At 39.4% G+C, this 26304-nt stretch overlaps 1 protein-coding gene across 1 annotated transcript in view; it reads right to left on the bottom strand.

Annotated features, from left to right (window-relative positions):
* The window catches only part of ntrk2b (neurotrophic tyrosine kinase, receptor, type 2b), an 85229-nt gene that overhangs the window by 49337 nt on the left and 9588 nt on the right, over positions 1-26304 (bottom strand). Inside the window, exons 2-6 of the mRNA XM_061876616.1 lie at positions 14009-14083; positions 10345-10416; positions 10191-10259; positions 6827-6978; positions 6539-6675 (exon numbers count right to left, since the gene is read on the bottom strand). Of these exons, the coding sequence (XP_061732600.1) occupies positions 6539-6675; positions 6827-6978; positions 10191-10259; positions 10345-10416; positions 14009-14083 (505 nt within the window). The remainder of the gene's footprint in view (positions 1-6538; positions 6676-6826; positions 6979-10190; positions 10260-10344; positions 10417-14008; positions 14084-26304) is intronic.

Here is a 26304-nt window from a genome sequence, read left to right on the forward strand (position 1 = left end):
TGTGAGCGCTTTGAGTATCTAACAATAGAAAAGTGCGATATAAAATGTAATCCATTATTATTATTATTAAGTAAATGTAATATTTTTGGCCACTGTAACATTACACACAGTTTGAACAGTAACACTGTGTTTGTATATAGGAAAATAAAGCACTGTACTTTAATCAAATTATTTTTTGGTGTACTACTAGTTGGAGCCCGCGTACCACCGTTTGAGAATCACTGTTTGAGACAACCAAAAACATATTAACATTGTTGAAACTGGGTAACACATGGCACACTGACAAAGCTTAACCTACTGTTACCATAACAATCTACAAGGTTAATATAGTTGGTTTGTCTTTCTCCCTCTTCCATTTATCTGCTTTCTTCTGTATTTTAAGTTATCATTACATATATGTATTGTTGCATTTGAACAACTGTATTGTTGATAATAGAGGTACTTATTATTATTCATTATCAACAGTTAGAAAAATATCTGAAAAATTAACGGAATTATAAGTACTTGTGTATAGTATATTATTGGTACCAATGTTTAACCAACAGGTGTCCAGAGATGTTTCACAACTGTTTGTCTGTCTTTACTGTGTACATATTTGAACAGTGTTCATGTTGTGTACAACCTGTATTTATAATATGTTGTATTTCACCTTGTATTTGATATTGTTTATAGGGTTAGGCGAAATAAGTGCTCAACTTCAACCCTTTCGGGTCTGCAAAATTGTCAATTTATGAATGTATAACTGTTTGTTTATTTCGTTGACCACTGACCGAAGATATAATAAACTAACTAACTAATAGTGCTATTTCTATTGGTATTTGTATTGTTCCACTTGTAGTGTAATAATGCTCACTGTAATTTCTTTATTATTAATATTTATTTCACTAACTGCTTCTTTGCTTTCATTTTTACTATCATACCAAAGACTATAAAAATGGGAGACATTCCCTCCCTGCTTGGCATTCAGCATCAAAAGTTGGAATCACCAAAAATGATTCCTGTGAGTGATATACTGTACGCTTCAGGGCATATACCACGCATCTCACGTTAAAGTTGTCTGGGATAGGCTCGAGCTAACCCATCACCCTGAATAGGTTGAGCAATGAAAAAAAAAGTATATACAGTCATGGTCAAAAGTTTACATACACTTGTAAAGAACATAATGTCATGGCTGTCTTGAGTTTCCAATAAATTCTACAACTCTTAATTTTTTTGTGATAGAGTGATTGGAGCACATACTTGAGCACAACAATTGAGCTGTTTGGCCACAATACCCAGCAATATGTTTGGAGGAGAAAAGGTGAGGCCTTTAAGCCCAGGAACACCACTCCTACCGTCAAGCATGGTGGTGGTAGTATTATGATCTGGACCTGTTTTTCTGCCAATGGAACTGGTGCTTTACAGAGAGTATATGGGACAATGAAAAAGGAGGATTACCTCCAAATTCTTCAGGACAACCTAAAATCATCAGCCCGGAGGTTGGGTCTTGGGCGCAGTTGGGTTTTCCAACAGGACAATGACCCCAAACACACGTCAAAAGTGGTAAAGGGATGGCTAAATCAGGCTACAATTAAGGTTTCAGAATGGCCTTCCCAAAGTCCTGACTTAAACGTGTGGACAATGCTGAAGAAACAAGTCCATGTCAGAAAACCAACAAATTTAGCTGAACTGCACCAATTATGTCAAGAGGAGTAGTCAAAAATTCAAGTCGAAGCTTGTGGATGGCTACCAAAAGCGCCTTATTGCAGTGAAACTTGCCAAGGGACATGTAAGCAAATATTAACATTGCTGTATGTATACTTTTGACCCAGCAGATTTGTTCACATTTTCAGTAGACTCATAATAAATTCATAAAAGAACCATCTATCCATCCATTTTCTACCGCTTGTCCGTTTCAGGGTCGCAGGGGGTGCTGGAGCCTTTCTCAGCTGCATTCGGGCGAAAGGCGGTTGTCACACCCCGTCTCGGGTGAAGGTAATGTAACCTTTGCAAACCAGACTTCAAATCAAGGATGGCAAGGCACACAGTTGGCAACAGTTTACAAACATTTTTATAAATCCCAAAAAGGGTCAAGGTGAACAAAAACACAGGAAGACAAAGCACCCACAATCTCAGTAGAAGTTTTATGTATGAAGACCAAAAACTCTTGGTCAGGACAGAGAACCTCTCTGGCAGTGACAGGCAGCAGACTGGCAGAAAAATGGCATTTTCCCCACTTAAATAGCCCATAGCCCCGCCCACTAGCTGGGACCAATTTGACAGGGGAAATTAAGAAAACACTTATTTTCTTAAATTTCACCATAAATAACTATCAGATGTCTAAAAAGTATTCACATAGTACTTTTGCAGTTTTAAAGCAGTCATGTTTGTACACAGTGTATTCAGGTTTAGACAACACAACTTTCAAATGTCCAGTGTCCCTCAGCAACACCCAGCTCCTGAAAGTCATGGTTTGGCCCAAATTAGGCCTAATTAGTCAAAGCAGGTGTGCTCAGCTACATAAAGCCTTCAGTCCCACCTTGACTATTTTAGCCAGACATGCAGAGCCATGGTGAGTGACAGGTTACAATTTGTTTGTTGCGCATGCTTTCCACTGACTAATAAAAATGTGCATGGTTTGAGAGGAAGCCAAAAGGTCAAACAGTGACAATGTGGGGTCAAACTGTCACAGCGGCGTACACCCTGGACAAGTCGCCACCTCATCGCAGGGCCGACACGGATAGACAGACAACATTCACACTCACATTCACAACATAAGGCCAATTGGTCACATTTTCAGTAGAGCCATAATAAATTCAGGAAACAAGCAAACTTCATGAATGTTTTTTGTGACCAACAAGTATGTGCTCCAATCACTCTATCACAAAAAAAAGAGTTATATATATTATTGGAAACTCAAGACAGCCATGACATTATGTTCTTTACAAGCGTATGTAAACTTTTGACTGTACAGTACATATGGGGAAAACATTTCCTATTGATGCTTTATTCGTTTTATAGCACACAGACTTAAAAGTAGACATTAGATGGCAGTAAAAGCACATAGTCAGAGCTCAAATTACAGTTTAAATTCAATATCAATCCATGCATTTTCTACCGCTTGTCCCTGTTGGGGTCGCGGGGAGTGCTGGAGCCTATAAAGGCTGCACATGGGCGGGTGGCGGGGTACACCCTGGACAAGTCGCCACCTCACCATAGGACCAAAACAGATAGACAACATTCACACTCACACTTACACACTAGACTAGAGTCAATTTATTTTTTGCCAATCAACCTATCCCCAGGTGCATGTCTTTGGAAGTGGGAGGAAGCCGGAGTAACCGGAGGGAACCCACGCATTCACGGGGTGAACATGCAAACTCCACACAGAAAGATCTCGAGCGCAGGATCGAACCCAGGACCTTCGTATTGGGAGGCAGATGCACCAACCCCTCTCTTCCACTGTGCTGCCCTTAATTCAATATAACTAGTAATAATAATAATTATAATTACAAAAAGAAACTACACTAAAGGCTGATTTATTAACCGCTATCTGCTCTGTAGTCCACAAGTTGCAGACATTTTCCAAGTACGTTTAACTTAATTTTTGTTGGTAAATGTTGCGAGCATGCGCATAATTGGCGGGGAATGGTTGGATTTGTATGGAGTGCCTGAAAAATTCCCTGTGATTGACTGGCGACAGATCCAGTTAGAGGTCGGCTGGGATAGGATGCACCTTCTCCTTTACCCAGAATGGTATAAGCAGGACAACAAATGGTTGTTTGTTTATTGATCAACTGGCAACGAGATCATTATTCATGCGTTCGTTACGTCTCGTCTCGATTACTGTAACGTATTATTTTCGAGTCTCCCTATGTCTAGCATTAAAAGATTACAGTTGGTATAAAATGCGGCTGCTAGACTTTTGAAAAGTACAAGAAATTTTGATCATGTTACATTTATACTGGCTAAACTGCACTGGCTTACGTATAAAATACTACATGGTCTAGCTCCAGCCTGTCTTGCTGATTGTATTGTACCATATGTCACGGCAAGAAATCTTTGTTCAAAGAACTCTGGCTTGTTAGTGATTCCCAGAGCCCAAAAAAAGTCTGCGGGCTATAGAGCGTTTTCTATTGGGGCTCCAGTACTCTGGAATGCCGTCCCGGTAACAGTTAGAGATGCTACCGCAGTAGAAGCATTTAAGTGCCATCTTAAATCTCATTTGTATACTCTAACCTTTAAATAGACCCCCTTTTTAGACCAGTTGATCTGCCGTTTCTTTTCTTTTCTCCTCTGTATGGCCACCGCAGAGGTCCGGTGGCCATGGATGAAGTGCCAAAAGTCGGGACACGGGGTGGACCACTCGCCTGTGCATCGGTTGGGGACATCTCTGCGCTGCTGACCTGTCTTCGCTCGGGAATGGTCTCCTGATGGCCCCACTATGGACTAGACTCCAACACTATTATGTAAGATCCACTATGGACTGGACTCTCACTATTATGTTAGATCCACTATGGACTGGACTATGACTATTATGTTAGATCCATTATGGACTGGACTGTGACTATTATGTTAGATCCACTATGGACTGGACTCTCACTATTATGTTAGATCTACTATGGACTGGACTCTGACTATTATGTTAGATCCACTATGGACTGGACTCTGACTATTATGTTAGATCCACTGTGGACTGGACTCTCAGTATTATGTTAGATCCACTATGGACTGGACTCTCACTATTATGTTAGATCCACTAGGGACTGGACTCTCACTATTATGTTAGATCCACTATGGACTGGACTCTCACTATTATGTTAGATCCACTATGGACTGGACTCTGACTATTATGTTAGATCCACTATGGACTGGACTCTCACTATTATGTTAGATCAACTATGGGCTGGACGCTTACTATTATGTTGGATCCACTATGGACTGGACTCTCACTATTATGTTAGATCCACTATGGACTGGACTCTCACTATTATGTTAGATCCACTATGGACTGGACTGTGACTATTATGTTAGATCCACTATGGACTGGACTCTCATTATTATGTTAGATCCACTATGGACTGGAATCTGACTGTTATGTTAGATCCACTATGGATTGGACTCTCACTATTATGTTGGATCCACTATGGACTGGACTCTGACTATCATGTTAGATCCACTATGGACTGGACTCTCACACTATTATGTTAGATCCACTATGGACTGGACTCTCACTATTACATTAGATCCACTATGGACTGGACTCTCACTATTATGTTACATCCACTATGGACTGGACTCTGACTATTATGTTAGATCCACTACGGACTGGACTCTGACTATTATGTTAGATCCACTATGGACTGGACTCTGACTATCATGTTGGATCCAATATGGACTGGACTCTCACTATTATGTTAGATCCACTATGGACTTGACTCTCACTAATATGTTAGATCCACTATGGACTGGACTCTGACTATTATTTTAGATCCACTATGGACTGGACTCTGACTATTCTGTTAGATCCACTATGGACTGGACTCTCACTATTATGTTAGATCAACTATGGACTGGACTATGACTATTATGTTGGACCCACTATGGACTGGACTCTGACTATTATGTTAGATCCCTCTCACTATTATGTTAGATCCACTATGGACTTGACTCTCACTATTATGTTAGATCCACTATGGACTGGACTCTCACTATTATGTTAGATCCACTATGGACTGGACACTCACTATTATGTTAGATCCACTATGGACTGGACTCTCACTATTATGTTAGATCCACTATGGGCTGGACTCTCACTATTATGTTAGATTTACTATGGACTGGACTCTGACTATTATGTTAGATCCACTATGGACTAGACTCTTACTATTATGTTAGCTCCACTATGGACTGGACTCTGACTATTATGTTAGATCCACTATGGACTGGACACTCACTATTATGTTAGATCCACTATGGACTGGACTTTCACTATTATGTTAGATCCACTATGGACTGGACTCTCACTATTATGTTAGCTCCACCATGGACTGGACTCTCACTGTTATGTTAGATCCACTATGGATTGGACTCTCACTATTGTGTTAGATCCACTATGGACTGGACTTTCACAATATTATGCTAGACCCACTCGACACACTGTTCTCCCCTGGGAAGGAGGGGAGAGGTCGGTCACCCACATCCGAGGTCGTCTCCAAGGTTTCTCATTGTCATCCCACTGGGTTGAGTTTTTCCATGCCCTGATGTGGGATCTGAACCAAGAATGTTGTTGTGGCTTGTGCAGCCCTTTGAGACACTTGGGATTTAGGGCTAAATAAGTAAACATTGATTGATTGATTGATTGACCTGTGACCCTGAACTGCATTAACGGTAGAAAATACTGACACAAGTACAAAGTTGAATGTAAAGTAGGCCCAGTAGGGTAAAGTGTTATTGTTGTTTTGGCATCCCTCAATATGTCTTATGAACTTGTTTTCTTCTTGCCAATAGGACCAAAGTCCTAAATAGGGTTCTAAACCAAGAAGCCAGAGCGACTCACCTCGTAGCGAGAGGAAATCATGTCAAGGTTCCAGTCGATCTCTGGCGAAGGCGAGCCCGACGCGCTGCACAACGCTGTGACACTACCCCCCTGCATCTCGGTCACCACCGTGGGGGTGACCTCTACTTGGGGAGCCACTGCAGGAGACAAGCAAAGAGAGTCTTAAGAAGCTCACGTCGGGGGAAATTTTAAACCACATCGATTGACTTCTAGTTGTCAGGAAGCGTCTGTCAGTGCCCCCTGTATCGGATACACCGCGTTGCTTATTATAACGCAGTTTCATCTTACCGCAGTTGGGCGGGGTGAGCGTGGCGAAGGCCTTTGTTGCTCCTTTGTCATCTCTGCATTTCAGATCTTGGCCCTCCGGTTTCTCTTGGTTCCTAAGTTTGAGCCATACGTTGTCACACACACAATCCAGGGGGTTTCCAGACAGAATGAGCCTTCAGAATGAAAGAAAACAACACATGAGCTGCAACGTAATAGTTTGAAACAAACGTGTAAAGCAAACTCAAGGCACTGAATTTTACTGTAAAAAAAAAACAGTGGTGTTTTTTTTCCCATTCCAATCACAGTAATATGCTGTAAAAAAACACTTGCAGAATTTTCTGGATAAATTCTGGCGATTGAGCTACCAGTTTTTATAGCAAAATCTCAAGATTATTTTTTATAGTGTACCTAAAAAATATATAATAATCAAATGCATTGGTCTGTGATTCTCAAACTGTGGTATGTGGGTTCTATTAAGTGGTACGCCAAAGAATCACTTAAATAGTCAAACACAGTGTTACCGTTCAAACTGTGTGTAATGTTACAGTGGCCAAATTATTAAATATAATTGTTAAATAAAACATTTGTCTTGTTTTTAACAAAACCTCATTTCCATATGAGTTGGGAAATTGTGTTCAATGTAAATATAAATGGAATACAATTATTTGCAAGTCATTTTCAACCCATATTCAGTTGAATATGCTACAAAGACAAGATATTTGATAGATAGATAGATAGTACTTTATTGATTCCTTCAGGAGAGTTCCTTCAGGAAAATTAAGATGTTCAAATTGATAAACATATTTTTTTTCCCCAAATAATCATTAACTTTAGAATTTGATGCCAGCAACACGTGACAAAGAAGTTGGAAAAGGTGGCAATAAACACTGATAAAGTTGAGGAATGCTCATCAAACACTTTTTTGGAACATCCCACAGGTGTGCAGGCTAATTGGGAACAGGTGAGTGCCATGATTGGGTATAAAAACAGCTTCACAAAAAATGCTCAGTCTTTCAAAAGAAAGGATGGGGCGAGGTACACCCCTTTGTCCACAACTGCGTGAGCAATCAATCAATCAATGTTTATTTATATAGCCCCAAATCACAAATGTCTCAAAGGACTGCACAAATCATTACGACTACAACATCCTCGGAAGAACCCACAAAAGGGCAAGGAAAACTCACACCCAGTGGGCAGGGATAATTCACATTCAGTGGGACGCCAGCGACAATGCTGACTATGAGAAACCTTGGAGAGGACCTCAGATGTGGGCAACCCCCCCCCTCTAGGGGACCGAAAGCAATGGATGTCGAGCGGGTCCAACATGATACTGTGAAAGTTCAATCCATAGTGGCTCCAAGACAGCAGCGAGAGTCCCGTCCACAGGAAACCATCTGAAGCGGATCAGCAGCGTAGAGATGTCCCCAACCGATACAGGCAAGCGGTCCATCCTGGGTCCCGACGAGCGGTCCATCCTGGGTCTCGACTCTGGACAGTCAGTACTTCATCCATGGTCATCGGACCGGACCCCCTCCACAAGGGAGGGGGGGACATAGGAGAAAGAAAAGAAGCGGCAGATCAACTGGTCTAAAAAGGAGGTCTATTTAAAGGCTAGAGTATACAAATGAGTTTTAAGATGAGACTTAAATGCTTCTACTGAGCAAATAGTCAAACAGTTCAAGAACAACGTTTCTCAAAGTGCATTGCAAGACATTTAGGGATTTCAACATCTACGGTCCATAATATCATCAAAAGGTTCAGAAAATCTGGAAAAATCACTCCACGTAAACAGCATGGCCGGAAACTAACATTGAATAACCATGACCTTCGATCCCTCAGACGGCACTGTATCAAAAAGCGACATCAATCTCTAAAGGATATCACCACATGGGCTTAGGAACACTTCAGAAAACCACTGTCACTGAATACAGTTCGTCGCTACATCTGTAAGTGAAAGTTAAAGCTCTACTATGCAAAGCGAAAGCCATTTACCAACAACATCCAGAAATGCCGCCGGCTTCTCTGGGCCCGAAATCATCTAAGATGGACTGATGCAAAGTGGAAAAGTGTTCTGTGGTCTGACGAGTCCGCATTTCAAATTGTTTTTGGAAATATTTGACATTGTGTCATCCGGACCAAAGGTGAAGCGAACCATCCAGACTGTTATCGACGCAAAGTTCAAAAGCCAGCATCTGTGATGGTATTGGGGTGCATTGGTCCCCAAGGCATGGGTAACTTACACATCTGGGAAGGCCACATTAATGCTGAAATGTACATACAGCTTTTGAACAAGATATGCTGCCATCTAAGGGCCGTCTTTTTCATGGAAGCTCTTGCTTATTTCAGCAAGACAATACCAAGCCACATTCAGAACGTGTTACAACAGCGTGGCTTCGTAAAAAAGAGGGTGCAGGTACTTTCCTGGCCCGCCTGCAGTCCAGACCTGTCTCCCATCGAAAATGTGTGGCGCATTATGAAGCGTAAAATACAACAGCGGAGACCCCGGACTGTTGAACGACTGAAGCTCTACATAAAACAAGAATGGGAAAGAATTCCACTTTCAAAGCTTCAACAATTGGTTTCCTCAGTTCCCAAACATTTATTGAGTGTTGTTAAAAGAAAAGGTGATGTAACACAGTGGTGAACATGCCCTTTCCCAACTACTTTGGCACGTGTTGCAGCCATGAAATTCTAAGTTAATTATTATTAATTGCAAAAAAAAAGTTTAGGAGTTTGAACATCAAATATCTTGTCTTTGTAGTGCATTCAACTGAATATGGATTGAAAATGATTTGCAAATCATTTTATTCCATTTATATTTACATCTAACACAATTTCCATAATCATATGGAAACGGGGTTTGTAAATACTTAGGCCAACTGTATTCTACTACTGTATTTTAATGTTGATCATTATGGTGCTACTTATGGTGGGGCGATATAGCTCGGTTGGTAGAGCGGCTGTGCCAGCAACTTGAGGGTTCCACATTCGATCCCCGCTTCCGCCATCCTAGTCACTACCGTTGTGTCCTTGGGCAAGACACTTTACCCACCTGCTCCCAGTGCCACCCACACTGGTTTAAATCTAACTTAGATATATTGGGTTTATCTATGTAAAGTACTTTGAGTCACTAGAGAAAAGTGCTATATAAATATAATTCACACCAACACTTGCAGAGCCAAGTATTTTCTGAGGAGGTACTTGGTGAAAAAATGTTCAGAACCCACTGGCATGGGAAATTATATAATATCACAAGGCAAATCCTTTTACATTTATGTTCATACATTATTTACAGTTACAAGCGGCCCTCTGAGGGCAATCACAACTGCGATGTGGGCCCTTAATTAAAATAATTTTGACAGGCCTGGTGTAAGGGCTCACTTACGAATAGTTTGCGTTCGAGTTCTGGAAAGTCCTCCACGACAGTATTGACAGGTTGTTGTCTCGCAGATTTCTACGTGAAAGAAATTAAGAGTGAGGCCAACAGTGTGAAGCAGTAAGGTAAAAAAAAAAAGAACGTTTTTTTTATGTTTTCTTACACGTATTGAAGTCTTGTGTTGCTGTAAAATGCGTCATAGGAGATGGCCGTCAATCCAGTCTTTGTGACTGTTCTGTTGGAAGAGAAGTTCAATAAACATGTGATCGGGACAATATATACCAAACGGTGAAAAGTATTTGCAAGGCTGTACCTTAACCCAGATCCTCACCACATGGCTCTTTCAATGCCAGTTTCGTGAAAATCCTTTCTTTTTAAAAACTGTTTCAATGCTACAACAAAAGAACTTTCTTTAGTCGGCACCGCTTATGTACACACCTTGTTTATATTGACCAACTCATCTATTCCAGAACCACCGTGTTCTTCTTGGAACAGGGGTGTCAAACGTAAGGCCCTCGGGCCGGATCAGGCACGCAGACAGCTTTTATCCGACCCGCGGGACGGGATTGCCAAGTAAAAAAATTAGCTGAAATCTTTGAATGTAAGAAACTGCTGTTCTAAATGTGTCAACTAGATGTCACAATAGCAATTCTTAGTATCTTTGTAGATTCTGCTACATATGTAAAACAAATAACATCCTGTGGTTAGATTTTGATACTATTTTTTTATCTTGATAGATTTAAATTCGCACCAATGAGTTGACTGATGAACATTATCAGAATCAGAAGTTTTTACTGCCATTGTTTGAGAACAATGGCAATAAATGGCAATACATCCTAGTGTTCACACACTAGGATTTTTTTTCTTGGTGCAATCGTGCAACATAAAACACATTTAACACAGAGTAAGTAGTAAAAAGAGCTGTAACTGAGTTATCCGATCTTGCTATTGTTCGTGTGCCTGATGGCCAAGGGGAAAACTAACCTATTGTTTCAATCGCATAATTTATTCCGACAGTATAAATAACTACAAATAAAGATAAAATACTATTAGCCACAACAGGTATTTGTAAAAAAAAAAAAAAAAAAAAAAAAAATGACTTGTATATTTTTAGAATGTGCTTGTTCTATGTAAAAAATAAAAAAAATAAAAAAAAATGACTTGTATATTTTTAGAATGTGCTCGTTCTATTTTTAACAAAGAAAACAATCTGAAGGTGTCTTTAGTATTAAATTATCGTGCCGTGATTTTACCCGTCCAGCCCACTTGGGAGTACATTTTTGTCCATGTGGCCACCGATGTAAAATGAGTTTGACACCCCTGTCTTAGAACTACACGCTAAAAAATGTTGGGTTAAAAAAATAACCCTATTTTACCCAACTGCTGGTTCAGAAAAGGACGAACCCCTTATTTGAGTTATTTTAACTCAACATTTTGCATTATTTTTTTCAAACCAACTTTTGCGTTTAATTGTTTAACAGAAAAGATGAGTTATGATAACTTAATGTTGGGTTATTCCCAACCAAACTATTGGGTTAAATTATTTAACCCAAAAGTTGTTTTATGCTAACTCAATGTTGGTTGATTCATAACCCAACCATTGGGTTGAATTTAGAAATGTCGGATAATGGCTTCTTTGCTGATATCCGATATTCCGATATTGTCCAACTCTTAATTACCGATTCCGATATCAAGCAATACCGATATATACAGTTGTGGAATTAACACATTATTATGCTTATTTTGTTGTGATGCCCGGCTGGATGCATTAAACAATGTAACTGTACCATAAATTGATTAACGTGGACCCCGACTTAAACAACTTTAAAAACTTATTGGGGTGTTACCATTTAGTGGTCAATTGTACGAAATATGTACTGTACTGTGCAATCTATTAATACACGTCTCAATCAATCAATTAACAACAACGTTTTCCAAAATAAGAGAACAATTTCAACTCCAGTTATGGAAAAGAAAATGCCAACATGGCACTGCCATATTTATTATTAAAGTCACAAAGTGCATTATTTATTTTTAACATGCCTCAAAACAGCAGCTTGGAATTTGGGACATGCTCTCCCTGAGATAATCCTGACACCCACTAAAACTATGGGAAATACTATACTTTGACTTTCACAAAGTGCATTATTTTTACATTTTTTTTAAACATTCCTCAAAACAACAGCTACAAAAACAATGAAGGCACACAGCTTCAGTCCAGAGTATACGTCCGTCTTTTACTGGATATGTACCTCTGCGTACAGCAGCGTTTTAAAAAGTCAATCATTTTATTTTTTGAAACTGATACCGATAATTTCTGATATTACATTTTAAAGCATTTATCGGCCGATAATATCAGCAGGCCAATATTATCGGACATCTCTAGTAGAATTTATTTAACACAAAAGCTGTTTTTTTTTTCACAACAATGTTGGGTTATTCCACACCCAACTATTGGGTTGCGCAATCTAGCGCTCCTTGACCCAATAGTTGGTTAAAAATTTAAAATTTTACTGCTGGTTTGTCCTACTCCTTTCCAACTACTCATTAAAAGTGTTTGCATTCCATTAAAATATACTCAAAAGCAACATGTTTTTTACTAAAATTGTCGTGTAGGGTCATGGTTATGTGTGTCTCCAAGTTAAAGGAAACGGCAGGCTGTCTTCTTCTAATGGATTCATTACAATCTTGGAAATCTGGTTAACGTTTGCTGTGGTCTGGAACAACATGGCACACAAAAAACTATGACAAATGCAGCCAATATTACATACATATGATATGTCATGAGACATGCAAATATAAATTCAATACACAGAGGACATAGGTAAAGGAAATTAAATGAGCTCAAATGTATCTACATCCATCCATCCATTTTCTATTGTTTATTCCCTTTGGGGTATCTACAAATGAGGCATAATGATGCAATATGTACATACAGCTAGCCTTAATAGCATGTTAGCATCGATTAGCTTGCAGTCGTGGATTCGCCAAATATGCCTGATAAGCACGCCAGCAAATCAATGAAATCAACAAAGCTCACCTTTGTGCATTCACACACAGCATAAAATGTTTGGTGGACAAAATGAGACAAAAAAGGAGTGAAACACGTCTTTATTTGGAAGCGTTGGGGAAAGTAGTACATGTAAACAAACTATGATGAGTTTAAAGACCACCAAAATTAGTAGGACAAAACGGTGCTTGCCAAATACTCTCAACAGTGACTCATGTATAACATTAACTGTGGGTTTTCTAACAATTAGGAAAGTTTGTGTGGTGTGTTTGTTCTCCTACAGAAAATATACAAAACATTTTTTTCTTTTTTTTTTTTATAAGTAGTACATGTAAACAAACTATGATGAGTTTAAAGACCACCAAAATTAGTAGGACAACACGGTGCTTGCCAAATACTCTCATCAGTGACTCATGTATAACATAAACTGTGGGATTTCTAACAATTAGGAAAGTTTGTGTCGTGTTAGTTCTCCTACAGAAAAAATACTAAACTTTTTTTTTTTTTTTTTTTCAAATTTTTAAATTTTCACACATTTCTGAAAGAGGTCCAGGGAGCCACTAGGGCGGCGCAAAAGAACCGCGGATTGCTGACCTAAGCGCTATCCTAAATAAAGGTGACATTATAACCCGTTCTCCTCACGTCTCTGGCAAAAACAAACGTGTAAGCAACGTTTAGTCGCTGCTTACATCGACGTCCTTCAGCCATTCCAGGGGACGTCGACATTAACGTCATCAACAAACAACAAATCCAGTAGCAGCCCAGGACTTCCACTCAATATCAAATCTACATGAACCACAACATTTGCAATACTTACAGGTTCCGTAGATTTATGTAGTGCCTCAAAGTGTTGTTGTTGAGTTCTAACAGCTGGTTTTGATTAGCGATGTATCTGTAAGAGAGAAGAACAAACGGTAAGTAAATGCTGTGCACTACACACTAAAAAATGTTGGGTTATAAAATAACCCAATTTCAACCCAACTGCTGGTTCAGAAAAGGATGAACCCCTTATTTGAGTTATTTTAACTCAACATTTTGGGTACATTTTTTCAACTCAACTTTTGCGTTGAATATTTAACCCAAAAGTTGATTGATGCTAACTCAATGTTGGTTGATTCATAACCCAACTATGGGCTTACATTTATTTCACACAAAAGCTAAATTATGCTCACTACAATGTTGGGTTATTCCAGACCCAACTATTGGGTTGCACAATTATATATATAATACATTTTACTGCTGGTTTGTCCTACCCGTTCTCAACTACTGATCAAAATTATTTTTATTCCATTAAAATATACTCAAAAGCAAGTTGTGAGTGATATTTTTTTTACAATAATTGCTGTGTACAATCGGGTTCGCATTTTACTGCATGGATCCTTCTCCCAGCATGGAGACGGGACTCCGGAGGCAAGGTGCAGGTAAGGAAATTATTTATTGTCCATAAGTCATGCGGGACATAAACAACAGATCACCAGTGTGCTGATAGCACGGGAAACTAACGGAATAGCGAACAAGAAAAGCTTAGCATGTAAACAGGCAAACAAAAAGGCGAAGCTTAGCTCCGGAATCACATTAGTAGCCGTCATAAGGGAATAAGTAGCTCTCTGCAGTCATTGCAACTAAAACACAAACCCAGGGGGTGAGGGCGGTCGCATTTTTCCCGCTCCCTTCTTCTCCCTGCTTGCTCTCTTTGTTCTGTCTTGTCTACACTTTTTTGAATCCTCTTTCTTTGCGCTGTCCTCCAAATTTAAACATCAGACATGGCGCAAAAAAACTAAAATCCTAATCTACGATTTGAGTTCCTCGAATGGCCTTGACGCTGCAACAACAGGAGCAGGCCGTTCTGAAAACATCCCCCGAGGACACCTCAACGATGGACGCTTTTGACCTCCCTCCTCAACGATGCCTGGAGTCGAACTTTTGCTCGCATGCAGAACAGCCCCAGACCTATGGACACTGCATCAACACACCCAATACAATGGGCATATATACCAACTCCACCAGCCCATACATTCACCACCGCTTGATTCTCCTCCAGGGTGATGGACGCCTGGCAGCCCTTCATAGTAGCAGTTGACCTGCAGGGTCCCAACTCCCAGTCGTGATTATATGTAACAGGTTTATGTGTGTATGGCATGGAGGTTTTTTCCCACTCCAGACCAGGCCCCCTTAGGAGCACAGTCTAGATTGTATTTTTTTTCTCTATTCTTCTTCCCCAGCATAGTTACGTTGTGCTTGTGCAATGACAATAAAGTCCTATCCTATCCTATCAGGGGTGCTGAAAACAGGAACTGAGGGACTAAATAATGTTAATGACATTAATACTTAATAAAATTCCCTTCAAGAAAAAAGTACTTTAAAAAAAAAGCCTTTACCCAAAAATGTGTTACTCATTGAAAAACAACCCAGAAATGGTTCATAGTTTTGAAATCCCAGAAATTGGGTTATAATAATACCCTTATAACCCAAAAAATGCATTGCTCTTCATTAAAATAACTCCAAAATTTAACGCAACACTCGCAACTCATAAATTGGTTATCAAAATAATTTTAATTTGTGTTTGCATGGCGCTGACAAATACCGGTTACTTCATGACGGCAACCATCTTCCACACTTTTATATGCACTCCATTAGGAAGTCATTGATTATATTAACCACATCGCAACCTTATTTGCACCCTTTGAAAAGAAAAAAATCGACAGGAAAATGGCACAGCAACAGGAAGTCCAGCTGTGGTTATGGATGAGGTCACACTAGTAATCTTTTCACGCTTTAGTCAAGAATGTTAAAAACCCCCGACTTTCTTCAACGTGATAAAAGGCTAAATCCATTTTTCATGCATATATATACATGTTAGGTCAGGTTTCCCAGCTCTTCAGGGGATTTTATTGAAGTATATAAAATCCCCTGAAGAGCAGGGAAACCTAAAAAACAGGCTTGTAGGGATGTTTTTTTCCTGACCTAACGTATATTCCGCTCTACCCCAATATTGAGCTTCCTGCTGCTGTTTTGCATGCACCAATACTCCATCAGTGTTGGCACTAGGAATTTTCTAAATGGGGTCCCAGGGACCCCAACAAGTCATAAAAATGGGGTCCCAAAGTAAATGTTTGGGGTCCCACTTTTTTGTAAGCGTTTTGAAAACAAATGTTAAACGTATGCATTATCCTGTTGTATCTCACTTTCTATATTGTGTTTTGGAAAAAGGTTGTCATAAACGTTACTTAATTCATGAAAAAAGATAATACAAAAGAAAACAAATGAGCATGCATATGTCAATTATAAACATTCATTCACTTTCCTTCATGGATCTAAACTTTACCGCTGCCGGTAGTTTTTTCTATATTTTTATTGTGGTATTTTCAGGATGTGTTTGTTCTATTTCTGGCCCAAGTAAGACAAAGAAAACAATCTGTAGTTGTCTTTATTTTTTTTGTTTTAATGTCATGATTTTAATTGTCCGGCCCGCGTGTGCACATACTTTCCTCCAGGCGGCCCCTGAGCTAAAATGAGTTTGACGCCCCTGGTTTAAACTGTAAGTATTGTGTTTAATACACACAGGCTGTTTGATTGTAAAATTAATCTTACTTACTTTTGATAACTGACTTTGGAGGTGTCGCAATATAACATTAGCTAATGATAGTCAGTAGCATGTGACTAGGAAATCCAATATAAATTAGTTTTGGGCTAGCGCATTTTGAAAAGCGGAGCCTTACTGTACTTTTGAACACCTTTTTCCCGCTTCTTGTAAAATTACCTAAAGGCAGTCCACCTGAGTCCGCTCTGTGTGCTTGACGGCTTGTTTCCCAGCCAAGTGCTTGAGCCGTGCCGAGTTTGCAACCGGACACAGGCAGCAAACCTATCGACGGACTTTGGTGGGTACCTATAAAAGTACCAAATTCGGTACCCATCCAAACCAAACCTAACCAAAATACTTTTTAAAGTAATTTGCCCAACAGTAGTAGCTAACTTCTTTTTACACTGACTGTCAATAATGTTAAAGAGCTCCACTTCCTTCAACGCAGAACTTCTCAATTATTTTCCGTCACGATCCCTTTGGGGACAGAAATTATTCTACCCCTCTGAATTTAATTACTATTGATAAATGTACAACATTTCTTTATGTATCTGTACGACACACTGTGTTAGTTACATTCTTTATATATACACCCCTGGCGTCTTTTTTATTTGATCCATGTCACAAACTATTCCATCGCTTTGCCTCTGTTTTCTCTGTACATGTGTGTTTCTGTGTACTTAACATTTCTACTTGGTGTACAAAACCCAAAACCAGTAAATTTGGCACATTGTGTAATTTGTAAATAAAAACAAAATACAATGATTTGCAAATCCTTTTTAACTTATATTCAATTGAATAGACTGCAAAGACAAGATGTAGGATTTAATGGCAGCAACACATTGCAAAAAAATTGTCACAGGGGCATTTTTACCACTGTGTTACATGGCCTTTCCTTTTAACAACACCCTGTAAATGTTTGGGAACTGAGGGGACCATTTTTTTAAGCTTTTCAGGTGGAATTATTTCCATTCTTGCTTGATGTACAGCTTAAGTTGTTCAACAGTCCGGGGGTCTCTGTTGTGGTATTTTAGGCTTCATAATGCGCCACATATTTTCAATGGTTGTTTGGGTGGCAACATATGTTATTCCAAAACCTGTTTGGATCTTTCAGCATTAATGGTGCCTTCACAGATGTGTAAGTTACCCATGCCTTGGGCACTAATACACCCCCATACCATCACAAATGCTGGCTTTTGAACTTTGCGCCTATAACAATCTGGATGATTGTTTTCCTCTTTGTTCCCGAGGACACGACGTCCACAGTTTCCAAAAACAATTTGAAATGTGGACTCGTCAGACCACAGAACACTTTTACACTTTGCATCAGTCCATCTTAGATGAGCTCGGGCCCAGCGATGCCGGCGGCGTTTCTGGGTGTTGTTGATAAATGACTTTCGCTTTGCATAGTAGAGTTTTAACTTGCACTTACAGATGTAGCGATGAACTGTAGTTACTGACAGTGGTTTTCTGAAGTGTTCCTGAGCCCAAGTGGTGATATCCTTTACATACTGATGTCGCTTTTTGATGCAGTACCACCTGAGGGATCGAAGGTCCGTAATATCATCGCTCACGCATTTGTTCACAAAGTGGTGACCCTCGCCCCATCGTTGTTTGTGAATGGCTGAGCATTTCATGGAAGCTGCTTTTATACTCAATAATGGCACCCACCTATTCCCAATTGGCCTGTTCAGCTGTGGGATGTTCCAAATAAGTATTTGATGAGTATTCCTCAACTTTCTCAGTCTTTTTTGCCACTTGTGCCATCTTTTTTGAAACATGTTGCAGGCATCAAATTCCAAATGAGCGAATATTTGCAAAAAATAACAAAGTTCAATTGCGGTCCTTCAACAATCGCAATTTCTTCAGAATCAAAATATATATTCATATATTCCATACATCCTATTATTTGCGCACTATTGAGTAAGCGATACACAGAAAATGTGGTCGCCTTAAATAGAAACCACAACCGGATGTTGTAATGAAATATCCATTTCCGCTGGTGACTGCGACGGGGCACACGAATAACGAAGCTCGCCCAGAGCTGACAAAAAAATCCTATTCAAGTCGCAAAGCGTTTAGACTGAAGTCACATTTGAAAAGATCAGACTCCAATCTGTCACGATCTGTTTTATCAGATAATGCCGTTTCATGGTATTTTTCAGTGTGCACTTTTAGTTCCTGTCTTGCACTCTTATTTTGTGGTTTTTCACTTCCTGTTTCCTCCTTTCCTGCAGCAGCTTTACGCCTGCCTTTGAGCACTTTCCGCCTCACCTGTTTTCTGCTGGTCATTAACACTATATAAGTTATAAGTTGAGCGTCTTTCCATGCTGACCTCAAGTACGCACGTACTTTGTGGACGCCGTCTGCTTAACATTCTTTGTAAGCGTTTTTACCGTGCTCTAGCATTTCATTTCGTTTCCTTTATAGTCTATCCAGTCGGAGCACTTCCCTGTTTAATGATTAAATACACTTTTTTTTACTGCTTGCTGCCTCCTCGTTCATCTGCATTTAAAAATCACTACAACCTCCCTCGTCTCACACGACGCAGCCTTGAAACAATCGTAGTCAGGACTACCTCCTAATGTGGCCTGAATCTGACGCCAAAAGATCGGGTGTAAAGGACTTTGGAGCGTTTGGATCAGATCTTTGTTACTCGAGGGCCAAAAAATCAGACTGGGAGTGCAGTATAAACGGGGGTCAAACTCCTTTTAGCTCATGGGCCGCATGGAGGTAAATCTATTCCTACGTGGGCCGGACTGGTGAAATCATGGCATAGTAACTTAAAACTAGACCTACTACAACTTCAGATTGTTTTCTTTGTTTTACATCGGCCCAAAATAGAACAAGTACATTCTGACAATGTACATATCACAAAAAATCCTCTTGACTAAACACTTCACTTTAGTTGAAAATTCTGAGGAAAGAAATTGGTGGAGTTTCAAAAACACTGTGAAGAACACAATTAATTTAGACTTAATCTCCGTGTATCTACATAGCAATTAAACTTTAAGTCAAAGTTCCTCTAGAATTTAACAAAAAACTAAAAGCATACATAAAAAGTATTTTATGTATCCACTACCCCATTTGCCATTTTCACATATTACCATATTTTTCGGAGTATAAGTCGCACCGGCTGAAAATGCATAATAAAGAAGGAAAAAAACATATATACGTCGCACTGGAGTATAAGTCGCATTTTTGGCGGAAATCTATTTGATAAAATCCAACACCAAGAATAGACATTTGAAAGGTAATTTAAAATAAATAAAGAATAGTGAACAACAGGCTGAATAAGTGTACGTTATATGAGGCATAAATAACCAACTGAGAAAGTGCTTGGTATGTTAACCTAACATATTATGGTAAGAGACATTCAAATAACTATAACATATAGAACATGCTATATGTTTACCAAACAATATGTCACTCCTAATCGATAAATCCCATAAAATCTTCTTCCTCGGTGTCGCTTCTGAACAACTCTGCCGACTCCAAAGGTAGACAATGCGCCGCTTCCTCTTCTATTGGTACGTCGTTTAAGTCAGAGTCATCGTCAGTTGCATAATTCACAACTTCCAGCTTGTAACCTGCAGTATATGACTTCCTTTTCGGTGCCATTTTTGTTCAGTCCTTTTCACTTTTTAGAAGTTGGCACCAATGTTGAAATGGTGGAAGTAGTAGCAGGTAGCATCTTTTTTTTCCCACAATGCAATTCTGCCATGACCCGCCTCCGCCAAATTTTCATTGGTTGACGTGTGTATGACGATTGCTGATAGTCTCTTACGTGAATGAGATCAATAATATTATTTGATATTTTACGGTAATGTGTTAATAAATTCACACATAAGTCGCTCCAGAGTATACTATGAAAAAAACTGCGACTCATTGTCCGGAAAATACGGTAATTCTGTGCTAACTAAACAAACCATACAAGCTATTCAAGGGGGTTGCGTTACTCCTCGCTAGAAAAATAAAGGCTGTTTTGTCAGGCTTAGACTTGGATTTGGTTTACTCCTTCGATGCAGAGGGATTACAGGACGAGCCAGGCGAGACTGTGAGTACATGGTTTATTCGGAATACTAAATACAAAAATAAACGAAATAAGGACGCTCACAAAGAGGTACAAAACTTGGCTCCAAAAATACAAACAGGAAAACAAAACAACTGCTCGATGGCATGAAAGACGATAAACTATAAACTTAAACTTGCACTGTGGCAGAACTATGAACAACTAAAACAAAAACCCTTACTGTGACCGAAACAAGGGGCATGGATAGCAGGGTGCGTAGCAGGTAACCGTGAAGGCATGAAGGCAAGCACATGTAAATAGCAAAGTTCCCAGGACAAGGACAGAAAGGTATAAATAGCAGCTATGATGATTAGAAACCGGTGTGGGACTGAGGGCTGGGCGTGACTTGGAGACCAGGTGGAAACTAATGGGTTCTAGGGAAAAACAAAACCAGGAAGTGTAAAACGGGAAACAAGAGTCCAAAAACAAAACAAACATGATCAAACTTAAAACTGAATTACAGGCATGACATATTTTATTTGAAATTGAAACAGCTCCAAAAAACCAAAATAAAAAACTTAAAAGACTGCCAGTATTGCAGTGAATCACAGACTGTTCACTGTCTTTAAATTTGCACAGAACACAATCATTTTTACAGAACTGTATCAATGTGCAGTGTCTCATGCAGCATTTTAGGTGGGGTTACCAATTCTTTATTGTGCTTAAATAACCACTATTGTCATGATCCATGGTCCGGATCATGTTGTGTGTTTTCTGTTCGTTTTGGACTCCTTTAGTTCTTGTTTGTGCACCTCTGAGGTTGTTTTGGTTGCCATGGTTGCTCATTATGTTCACCTGTCTCTGATTAGTGTTCGCCCGCTCACCTGCTACCTGAGCACCAGCGGTGAGTAGTAATGCGCTACATTTACTCCGTTACATCTACTTAAGTAACTTTTGGGATAAATTGTACTTCTAAGAGTAGTTGTAATGCAACATACTTTTACTTTTACTTGAGTATTTTTATAGAGAAGAAACACTACTTTTACTCCGCTCCATTTATCTACATTCAGCTCGCTACTCTCTACTGATTTTTATCGATCTGTTAATGCACATTTTGTTTGTTTTGGTTTGTCAGACAGACCTTCAAAATAGGATCCATCACATGCCTGCGTTTTACCAATCAAATGCAGTCAAAGGTGACGTTTGACTCCATTTCACCAATCAAACAGAGCCAGGCGGTCACATGATTAACTGCACTTTTTTTTTTTTAAATAAATCTTTATTTATAAATTTCAACATCTACAAACAGTTGAAAATAATAATCAAAGTAAATACAAAAACAGTACAAAACAGTATAAAAACTGTACAAAACAGCGCCAGGAGGGTTGTAAATTCAAAGTCACTAATATAGAATGCAAAATATATATATATATATAAAATCAACAAAGTGCAAAGCCATAGGCTCACTCGATCACAGTAAATAACTTAAATTTGGAACACAGCATCATCGTTTTCACAACTTTTTTGTTGTTAGAGGTAAAGTGTTTTAATGTAGAGTTCTAAATCTTTTTTATGAATATAAAACTTAGCCAATAGTATAATGAGGTTCCAAAGGTAAAATTAATTTTCAATTTTTTTGTCAATACAGTGTAAAACTAAATAAACATTATTTAACATATATTATTGTTTGGTTGCTTAAGAGATATTCCTGGCTCTGAATTTGTTCATTAATATTTTTATGTTTTTGTGCATTACTTGTTGCCGTCATCATTAAACAAACAGGTTACTCATCAGTTACTCAGTACTTGAGTAGTTTTTTCACAACATACTTTTTACTTTTACTCAAGTAAATATTTGGGTGACTACTCCTTACTTTTACTTGAGTAATAAATCTCTAAAGTAACAGTACTGTTACTTGAGTACAATTTCTGGCTACTTTACCCACCTCTGCCGAGCACTAATCAGAGGCATTATTTTAGCCTGCCTTTACTGGTCAGTCGGCGTGGCGTCATTGTTTGCTGTATGCAACAGTCACATAGGTTCATGTGTTGTTTCGAGTTGATGCTAAGTATTTGCTTCATGCAACCCTGCTACGTAAGTTGTTTGTTTCATGCCAAAGTTACATGTTTATTTCTGTTCCACAGTCCGTGCTAAGTGTGGCTTTAGATTTGACTGCGATCAGCGCGTTGTGCCTTTGCCTTGTTTTCCGTTTTTGTACTACTTTGAGTTGTGAGAATTAAATCATTATTTTACCTGCACGCTTTGTCCGGAGTAGTCCGTCTGCATTCCTGGGAGAACGACCCTGCAGTAAGATGCGCAAACCACCTTGTGACAACTATAATTGAAAATCTATTTGTATCTATCAAAGTTATCATATATATCTGATTTGTGACACCAAAAGACTTCCAAAGTTTATTAATTAATAGATATGATCAAAATAGTATTAAGCTCATTGAGATTCCTGAGCCATTTTGAGAAGATAATGAGCAAAACAGTCACGTGATCCGTGACAAAGAGGGGGCAACCACAGATATCTTCCCCATCAACAACAATGCTACTCAAGCCGACTTTGTGAGTGTCAAAAGCGATTACTTGGGAAAATGATGATTCAGACACTTATATATTTGAGACTGAACACAAGGAGGATGAGCAATACGTTTTTAGAAGCCGAGTGCTAAACGGATGCAGCTTTATAGGAACACATCAGCAGCTTTGCGAGAAGCTAAACATTCAAAATAACCGTAATAAACCATAATAAAACAGACACCTACCGAAGGATGCCGACCAAAGGGATATTAACATAATCCTCACAAACAGATAGACAGATAAGATTTCATGGGATTTAGCAATTAGGAGTGACAGATTGTTTGGTAAACGTATAGCATGTTCTATATGTTATAGTTATTTGAATGACTCTTACCATAATATGTTAGGTTAACATACCAGGCACCTTCTCAGTTGGTTATTTATGCGTCATATAAGGTACACTTATTCAGCCTGTTGTTCACTATTCTTCATTTATTTTAAATTGCCTTTCAAATGTCTATTCTTGGTGTTGGGTTTTATTAAATAAATTTCCCCAAAAAATGCAACTTATACTCCAGTGCGACTTTTATATGTTTTTTCTTTCTTTATTATGCATTTTCGGCAGGTGCGACTTACACTCCGGAGCGCCTTATACTCCGAAAAATACGGTAGTCTTTTTACTTTTAGTCATGGCTAAGGACAAAAATGAGTGAGTATTATTTTCTGAGTAGTAGCACAGTGATCAAAGTGTTTAAAAGTAAAAATGGGGTTGTTTTTTTCGGGGAAACCTGCCTTTAAAATGAGGTTAGGCACCCTCACTCCATCTCAAACAAATAGGAGATAAAAGCCGTTGATTACGCAAAAGTTGAGCAGAGGACAATGAGCTTTAACAGACTTTGCATTCTGAAATTCTAATAAAAACTGACTCCTTTAACAAAATACAAGTTTGGCTTCGACAATGGCGGTAGCTTACTCAAATCTCTTGTCCGTTGGACGTGCTCGTATGGATCAATTCCACAGAGAGGTTTGGATTTTTCCTAGAAGTATCCCACAATGCATATCAGGAATACATTTTGAAGGGCGAGCGCCATCATGATACTAAGGAACTATTCTGAAGAAAATAACCTTGCACAAGCAGTGATACGATGGACAAATACTGTGTGTCATTGGATTAGAACTCCCTTTGTTGTTACAAGGAGAAAACGGGCATAATTGGATGTAAAGATCTGTACCAGATCGATAAGTCTGGGTGGAGCAGACCCCACGACATCTTCCCCGATGTCTCATACCCGGACTTTGTGAACTACTTAAAATTTTCAACCCAGCCCATTTTATACTTTATATGACTTTCAAAGCGATAAGAGCCTTGAAAGCCACAACCGCTTGGTTTGTGGATGGGTTTGTGATGTTTGTGTTATTCAGCACTAACCTAGTGGACATTGTGTGGCCAAGGTAAGAGTCAAGCACTCACAGAAATGATCATAGCCGAGTTTGACACCCTGTAAGATCACGGATAACAAATCTAAGGTAATCTCAGCAGACTGTGACTATACGGCGGGATTGGGAGAATGATGTTCTCATGTAGCTTTACTTTTGTTTTATGTGAAGCTGCCGTCAATTTGTAACAGCACTAGCTATCAGAGCTAGCACTGAGCGCCGGGACCGACAGGCTTCACAGTGTCTTTGTTGAATGAGCATGTATCGGACAACTCGGTCTACTTGGACGTATCCTTGCTCATCCATGCAGACTGGACACTGGCCAAGTTGGTGGGCAGCCGAGGGTGGAGTCAGCTCTCTTGGTTGTTTTGTTGGGTCTGCTCCAGTCTCTGGCCATGCTCCCCTCACCCCAGCCGACGATGGCGTGGAACACCGCAGAGGCCACCACAGTGTATATGTTTCTTTTACTTTTTATTCAAAGCTGTATGTACAAACCCTGTTACCATATGAGTTGGGAAATTGTGTTAGATGTAAATATAAACGGAATACAATGATTTGCAAATCCTTTTCAACCCATATTCAGTTGAATATGCTACAAAGACAACATATTTGATGTTCAAACTGATAAACATTTTTTTTTGTTGCAAATAATCATTAACTTTAGAATTTGATGCCAGCAACACGTGACAAAGAAGTTTGGAAAGGTGGCAATAAATACTGATGAAGTTGAGGAATGCTCATCAAACACTTATTTGGAAGATCCCACAGGTGTGCAGGCTAATTGGGAACAGGTGGGTGTCATGATTGGGTATAAAAACAGCTTCCCAAAAAATGGTCAGTCTTTCACAAGAAAGGATGGGGTGAGGTACACCCCTTTGTCCACAATTGTGTGAGCAAATAGTCAAACAGTTTAAAAACAACGTTTCTCAAAGTGCAATTGCAAGAAATTTAGGGATTTCAACATCTACGCTCCATAATATCATCAAAAGGATCAGAGAATCTGGAGAAATCCCTCCACGTAAGCGGCATGGCCGGAAACCAACATTGAATGACCGTGACCTACGATCCCTCAGACGGCACTGTATCAAAAACCGACATTTATCTCTAAAGGATATCACCACATGGGCTCAGGAACACTTCAGAAAACCACTGTCACTAAATACAGTTCGTCGCTACATCTGTAAGTGCAAGTTAAAGCTCTACTATGCAAAGCGAAAGCCATTTATCAACAACATCCAGAAACGCGGCCGGCTTCTCTGGGCCCGAGATCATCTAAGATGGACTCATGCAAAGTGGAAAAGTGTTCTGTGGTCTGACGAGTTCACATTTCAAATTGTTTTTGGAAACTGTGTCCTCCTGAACAAAGAGGAAAAGAACCATCCAGATTTTTATAGGCGCAAAGTTTAAAAGCCAGCATCTGTGATGGTAAGGGGGTGCATTAGTGCCCAAGGCATGGGTAACTTACACATCTGTGAAGGCACCATTAATGCTGAATGGTCCATAAGGGTTTTGAAGCAACATATGTTGCCATCCAAGCAACTTTATCATGGACGCCCCT

Source organism: Nerophis ophidion, linkage group LG17 (genome assembly GCF_033978795.1).
Source record: "Nerophis ophidion isolate RoL-2023_Sa linkage group LG17, RoL_Noph_v1.0, whole genome shotgun sequence".
Lineage (NCBI taxonomy): Eukaryota > Metazoa > Chordata > Actinopteri > Syngnathiformes > Syngnathidae > Nerophis > Nerophis ophidion.